Source organism: Eubalaena glacialis, chromosome 19 (genome assembly GCF_028564815.1).
Source record: "Eubalaena glacialis isolate mEubGla1 chromosome 19, mEubGla1.1.hap2.+ XY, whole genome shotgun sequence".
In the NCBI taxonomy this organism is placed as follows: domain Eukaryota; kingdom Metazoa; phylum Chordata; class Mammalia; order Artiodactyla; family Balaenidae; genus Eubalaena; species Eubalaena glacialis.
In genome coordinates, this window is record NC_083734.1 from 56841887 (window position 1) to 56848872 (window position 6986).

At 58.6% G+C, this 6986-nt stretch overlaps 1 protein-coding gene across 1 annotated transcript; it reads right to left on the bottom strand.

The window, feature by feature from the left end:
* Positions 1-445: 445 nt before the first annotated feature.
* Positions 446-6738, bottom strand: LOC133080879 (E3 ubiquitin/ISG15 ligase TRIM25-like). Its single transcript, XM_061176958.1, is given in 10 exon segments — positions 446-472; positions 972-1117; positions 1120-1411; positions 1413-1525; positions 2430-2492; positions 2717-2879; positions 3145-3378; positions 3547-3642; positions 5716-6386; positions 6663-6738. Coding segments are annotated over 10 exon segments (1881 nt in total).
* Between the last annotated feature and the right edge of the window lie 248 nt (positions 6739-6986).

Below are 6986 nucleotides of genomic sequence, written 5' to 3' on the forward strand. Positions count from 1 at the left end.
TCGCAGGGCAGGGGCCCAGCCCAGGCCCAGCCTCTCCTGCTGACTTCTACACACCCTGCTGGGCAGGTCAGATGGCAGAGGCCTGGATGTGGACGAAGCCCCTTTGCTTTCGGGCAGTGCTACCCACGGGAACTGAGTGCCGTCCGCTTAGGGATGGGGGCGAGGAAAACAGCTTTCAGGGACACTGGGGAGGGTGCAGGGCGGTTAAGGTTTCCCCGCCCGGACAGCCTCAGTTCCACACCCTCTCCATGCTGTAAAACACCTGCTGTGTGAGAAAGTCTGCTGGGCAGCAGGGTCAGGGACCCTAGCCCCGCCTGGACCTAGGCCCTCAGCCTTTTTTTGGGGGGGGTGTGGGGGTGTCTGGGATAGTCATGGATTCCTTGGCTTAACTTCCCAGCCTCCAATTAGGCCAGTAACACAGACAGAACACCTCTACCCCAGTGGGTCAGGTGCCAACTCTCAGTCTGGCCACCTGCGGGGGAGGAGCCGGAGAGAGGCCACCTGCGGGGGAGGAGCCGGAGAGAAGCCACCTGGTCCGAGCCCCGCCCATTCTCGGGCAACAAGGCCCTGGTGCTGAGTAGCCAGGACCAACCTGGAGAACCTCTGATGGGGTTTGGGAACTCAAGGGCGGGGGAGGCCGTGCATCCTGGTCAGGAACCACCGCCCCCCCCCCCCCGCCCCGGAGGCCACGGGGCCGTCCCCAGTCCCGGGGGCTCTCCATTCTGGTTCAGAGCCCTTCTCCCGTGATGGTGAGGCCAAAGGGGTCGGCCTGTTTTCTGGGATTCCCAGGACCTCCCGGGACCACTGGGCAGGCGCCGCAGGTCCAGTCCAGGCAGCGGGTCGGGAGGCAGGTTGGCCGCCCACCCCTCAGCCACGGGCCAGGGGTCCCCGCGGGCCGGCCACCCTCCCCGGCGCGCCCCTCCCAGCGGGCCAGCCAGCGCTCGAGTCCAGCTTTATTGGCCGCCGCCTACGCCTCCGGGCGCTGCTTTGAGCGTGACCGAGGCGCCGCTGCTGACCATGACCGCGGGGTAGAGCGGCTCCAGGAAGGAGGCCAGGAAGCGGTAGAGGAGGCTCACGCCGCCCGCCACGCCGTACAAGGAGAGGCAGCCGCGCCGCAGTCGAGCGCCACGCCGAGCGGGCGGTGGTGGCCGCCGTGCAGCACCGTCTGCCTGTTGCTGTGCCACACGGAGACCCTGAGCGAGTCCCACTCCAGGCACCACGAGTAGGGGTTGCGGCCCAGCAGGTAGATGATATTGCGGCGCGGGCGGCCGCCGGGCGGGGGGCTGCGGCGGTAGGTGACGCCCAGGCACACCCACGAGTTGGACACCTCGGCCCCCCAGTAGTGGCAGCCCTCCGCCAGGCCGCGCGAGCACAGCACCTGCGCCCACTGCTTGAAGCCGCCGGGACGGGGCCGCCGCGGCGCGGGGCTCCAGGAGGGTGCCCAGGTTCAGCACCGAGTGGGCCTCCTTGAGCAGGAACAGCTCTTCACTGGCCGCGGCGGGGTCGAGGTTCAGGCTGCAATAACCTGGGGCAAGGGGGACGGGAAAGGAGGCCAGGGCCATTGGCCCCGGGGGAGCACTAGAGGCCCGGAGGGGGGAGGGGCCGAAGCCGCATGGCTTCTGCACAGAAGTCACCGAATGCTTCCACCCCCAGCTCCCAGGAGTGGGCCCTCTATACCCGCCTCTTTAAGTCTCCAACTGTGGCCCCCTGGGGGTGCTGACATAGTCCGGAGGAATGATGAGTTGGGTGCTGTCCAAAGGTCTGCCTTCCTAGAGAAGTTGAGAACCAAGAGTCCTCCTATCTGCCACCCCCCACAAAACCCTAACATAATCTCCTTTTTTGTTTGTTCAGGACACAAGATTGAGTGGGACTGAGGGATAGTTAAGAGCTCCTGGAGGAGGTCGCTCAGAAGGGTTCATCAAAGGCAATGCAACCTTGACCCTGGAGATCTCAGAGAAATCACCAATGATTTCTTAGAGAATCACTTGGCCCCTAGCCCAGCCTGGGAGAGGGGCTGCAGGGACATTAAATGAAAAGGGAAATTGGCTGAGGAAGAAATGGACTGGGTCATCCAAGCTGGCTTGGCTAAAGTCCAGGGGAGGTCGGCAGGCACCTAGCTGAGGGCAGGGGTTGTACCATATCAGGGCCACGGGGGGCTGCAGAGCCGGCCTCTGGGTGGTAGGTGAGGCCTTGCCCACCCATGGGGCTGGGACAGGACAGCCTTCTCCCCTTCCTATCAGGGCCTTGGAGTCACGGGCCGAGTCCTTCCGAGGTCTCCAGTCCAGAGTGCGAGGTCAGGGCAGGAGAGGGCTGGCACCTCTCTGGAGCCCTGGCCTGAATGGAGGTAGGGCTGGGTAAGTCAAGGCATCCAAGGGCCCTGTTCCTTTCCTTCCCACCCCTGGGGCTGGACCCCAGTACTGAGGACTCACACTTGAGAAGTGTTTCCCTGTCCACAGCTGGGGGCAGCACCTCACAGGAGTTCATCTTGATGCCTGGGGAAGATGGAGGGGCTTTGCTGAGGACACTTTCACAGCCCAGCATCTTTCCAGAGAGAGGCATGGGCTTCCAGGAGGTTGAGTTACCTGGGGAAGGTGCACACAGACAGGCAGGGTTCTCTACAAGTGCCTGGAATCCCAACCACTGCCCTGTAGGGCCGTCCCACACCCAGAATGCAGGTGAGTCTCCAGGAGTCCCAGGCAACCAGGTACTAACTAACCCTTCAGGAAGAGCTGGTTGATGAAGCTGAGACCCACGTCCACCAGCCGGGTCTGGAGCTCTGCCAAGGTCTCTGGCAGCTGGAGGAAGCTCTGCTTCTCCACACAGTTGGTGCCCATCAGGGGTTCCACGCAGGCCGGGAAGTGCTTCAGCCTGGGGAACTCCTGCATGCAGGGCGGGGCTGGCGATACCACTTGTTAGCCAGGCCCCAAGCAGATTCCAGGAACTCCCGCTTACGCCAGGGGCTTAGCGGTCCCCAGAACCATGGGGCAGGTGGAAAAGCTGCCCATGTTCAAACCTGGACATCTTTCTCCCCTCCTCCTGGTTTTCTGGACATCTTAGGTTAGGGATGTCAAAGGCACAGCCACTGTGGCCTGGTGGAGGTTGTGATGGGCTTGGGGCAGAGATGGGGGTAGGGTGGGGCCTTGCCTGCAGAAATTGCTGGTCGCTCCGGTTGGCGAGCAGGGTGCGGAGCCAGATGCTGTCCCCCTCCAGCTTCAGGAGCCGGTTGTGGCTCTGCTGGATGGAGCCGCCCAGCTTCCCCAGGGCGGCCGCCTCCTCTTTCTCTATGAAATCCAAGACCTTCATCTGCATCTGTTTGATCTCCTGGATGATCTCCGAAAAGCAGGTGTTCACCTCATCCCGAGTTGTCTGGATCAATTTCTGGGGGGTGGAAGGGCGTATAGAGAGGCATCTCTGAGCCCCACGCCAGTACCGCCATTGTCGTCTACCTAGGCATCCCTTCTCTGTCTTCCTGGCCTCACCCCATTCCCTCCAAGCCCTGAGAGGTCCCCTCAGCCTGGGCCGGGGCTGGGGGTGGACCAACCTTACCGAGAGAAAAGCCACCTGGCCCCGGTGCTTTTGGCTGTCAGAGGTGATGATCAGCATCTGGTTCTCCACGTTGGCCTGGACCTTCCGAACCTCGATCTGGGGTGAGAGGGTGGGGTGGAAGAGGAGAGAGCCACTGATTCAGAGAGGTGCCCTAGCAGAAGCCCTTCTGTAAGCAGCCCCACATCAAGCCCAGAAGAGACGCACCTCTTACATTCTTTTTTTTTTTTTTAAAAGAATCAATTTTATTTATTTATTTATTTTTTGGCTGCGCTGGGTCTTCGTTGCTGCGCGCGGGCTTTCTCTAGTTGCGTCGAGCGGGAGCTACTCTTCATGGCGGTGCATGGGCTTCTCATTGCTGTGGCTTCTCTTGTTGCGGAGCATGGGCTCTAGGCACGCAGGCTTCAGTAGTTGTGGCTCGCGGGCTTAGTTGCTCCGCGGCATGTGGGATTTTCCCGGACGAGGGATCGATCCCATGTCCCCTGCATTGGCAGGTGAATTCTAAACCACTGTGCCACCAGGGAAGTCCTCACCTCTTACATTCTTAAGAGGTTTGAATGAGAATGAGGATGGGCAGAGCTAAAGGGTAGATGGCCCAGGGCCACCCCTCTTTTTTTTTTTTTTTTCTTGGCCATGTGGCATGGCATGCGAAATCTTAGTTCCCAGACCAGGGATCGAACCCGTGCCCCCTGCAATGGAATTGCGGAGTCTTAACCACTGGGCCACCAGGGAATTCCCTGAGGGCCACCCCTCTGCTCCTGTTCTCTCACTCCCTGAGAGACTCTCTCCTCGTTCTTAGGTATCAGGTTCTTTGTTCCTGACAGTGATGACCACTGGGTTTCAGATCACAAGAAGCTGCTGCGGAGGGTTCAGTGACTTGAGAAGCCTGAGAGGCAGTGGGGCGAGGATATGGAGCACTTGGCTCCCTGGGCAGCGCTGCCAGGCCCAGGCAGCATTATGTTTCCAAGTTCCACGTAAGCCTTTAGTCTCACCTATTCCAGAGGTGGGCATTGTCATGTTTTACAATCTACTAGAGGACAGTGCTATTCCAAGGGCCTGTCTATGAACTGTTGCTGACCCACAACAAAAGAAGCAGCTCCTGCCAGACTGTAAATCAACGCGCTGCTTCCTTTGTTGAGAAAGTCTTGCTATGAAAAAAGCATCAGCTGAACTGAAGAGTGTGATGAGTTGGCTTACATTCCGGCACAAGCTCCATTCTTGCCAGGGACCATCAACAGGTGGCTACGTTGGAATAGCACAGTTCTAGAATATACATGATAGAATGTCTAAAATATAAGTATTCCATTATAAAATCAACACAAATACAGTAAACAAAATTTGAAAATAGAAAAAAGGGGGCTTCCCTGGTGGCACAGTTGTTAAGAATCCACCTGCCAACGCAGGAGACATGGGTTCGAGCCCTGGTCTGGGAAGATTCCCACCTGCCGCGGAGCAACTAAGCCCGTGCGCCACAACTACTGAGCCTGCACTCTAGAGCCCATGAGCCACAACTATTGAGCCTGCGTGCCACAACTACTGAAGCCTGTGTGCCCTAGAGCCCGTGCTCCGCAACAAGAGAAGCCACCGCAATGAGAAGCCCGTGCACCGCTATGAAGAGTAGCTCCTGCTCGACACAACTAGAGAAAGCCCGCACGCAGCAACGAAGACGCAGCACAGCCAAAAAAATCAATCAATCAATCAATCAATAAATAAGAAAAAAGGGAGGGATTTGCCCAACTGAACATGACATGTTTGTATTTTGATATGTTCTCTTTCAGCCTTTCCTTTTTCTGTGCAAAAAAAATTTAAATAGGATCATCACAAATAATTTTGGATCCTTATTCATTCAACTTGCCAGCACTTTTCATGTCCTGGCAGGACCCTCGTGACCATCTTTTTTTTTTTTTTTTTTGGCCATGCAGCGCTGCATGTGGGGGCCTCGTTCGCAGACCAGGGGTGGAACCTGTGCCCCCTGCAGTGGAAGTGCGTAGTGTCAACCACTGGACCGCCAGGGAAGCCCCATCGTGACCATCGCTGTTAACGGCTGCATAACTTTCCTCCGAGGAAAGGTGTGCCCAGAGCTTCTGAGAGACTTTCACTTTCCGCGGAGGACTCCCGAGTGCCCTGGCTCCTCCCCTCCCCCTCCCCGCAGCCCCCCAGCTCCGGCCTCACCTCCTTGCTGGCACGCTCCTCCTCCAGGGGGATGGTGTCGTGGTTCTTGTGCTCCTTCAGCAGGCAGGCCCCGCACACGCAGCAGCCTTCCGTGCGGCAGTACAGCCTCTGTAGCTTGCGGTACTTCCGGCACAGCCGGCTCTTGAGGTCCCACACGGGCTCCAGCAGCTGGTGGCCCTGGAACACCTGGTCCTCGAAGTGGCTGCGCAGCTGCTTCTCGCACAGGGAGGCCATGCACTGCAGGCACAACTTGACTGACTTGAGCTTCTCTGGGGCACAGAAGTTGCAGGGCACGTCTCTGGGCCCGGCCAGGTTCTGTGAGGCCCCCAAGGCCTGGCCCTCGGTCTGGGTGAAACAGGTCACCATCTCCTCCAGGGTGACGTTCTCGCAGAGGCGAGGCCTGGAGGGGAAGCTCTCTCGGCACTGGGGGCAACAGAGCGTCTCTCCCACAGCTGCCTGGTGGTCCCAGAAGCCCTGGAGGCAGGTCCTGCAGAAGTTGTGCCCGCAGGCGGTAGTGACCGGGTTGCGGAACACCTCCAGGCAAATGGGGCAGAGGACTTGGTCCTCCAATGTGGGGAGATTGTTGTTGTCATTCATCAGGAACTGGCCTTGGGGAGGTCTTGAGGGCTGGGCAGGGGGCTGCAGGGCTGGGACTTGGTCCTGGACTGGCCCTGGGAAGACAGAGCAAAGCTGTGTTGAAGCCAAGGCAGGAGTTGAGGGGCCCTTTGAGAGATACACCAGTTCTTCTCTCGGAAGCAGCTGTCTGCCCATGGGGTACAGGGACTGTGCCATCGGTCAACCCACATGGCATAAATTGGGGCTTTTGTTCTCCTTGTCCCTGTTCTAATTCCTGGATGAGAAGGTGGATGGAAGAAGTCACATCGTGACAAGGGAAAGGAACCACTTCTTTGGCCCTTCAGAAGAAAGGTCAAAGCACAACTACTCACGTGAAACTCTCTGTATGTCAAGAAGAGCCAGAGGCTTGGCTGCCCTATGGAGGGAGAAAAAAGAACCCTTGGGCATTCAGGTGTAGGGGCCTTGCCCGCACTTCACCAGTGCGGGGAGGAGCCCCATCAGTCCAGTGTGCCCTCACCCCAGCCCTTTACATCTCTTGAGGTTTGATGACCACCTTCTCACCTTTCCCTTTGGCTGCTGTTTTGCGGTCTCCCCATCAAGTTGGCCCCCCTCCTGGAGACTGCCTGCAATTTTGCTCCCTGATGTCACAATTCAACCGTGACCAGCCCCAGCATTCTGCCTGTGATGTCAGCAGG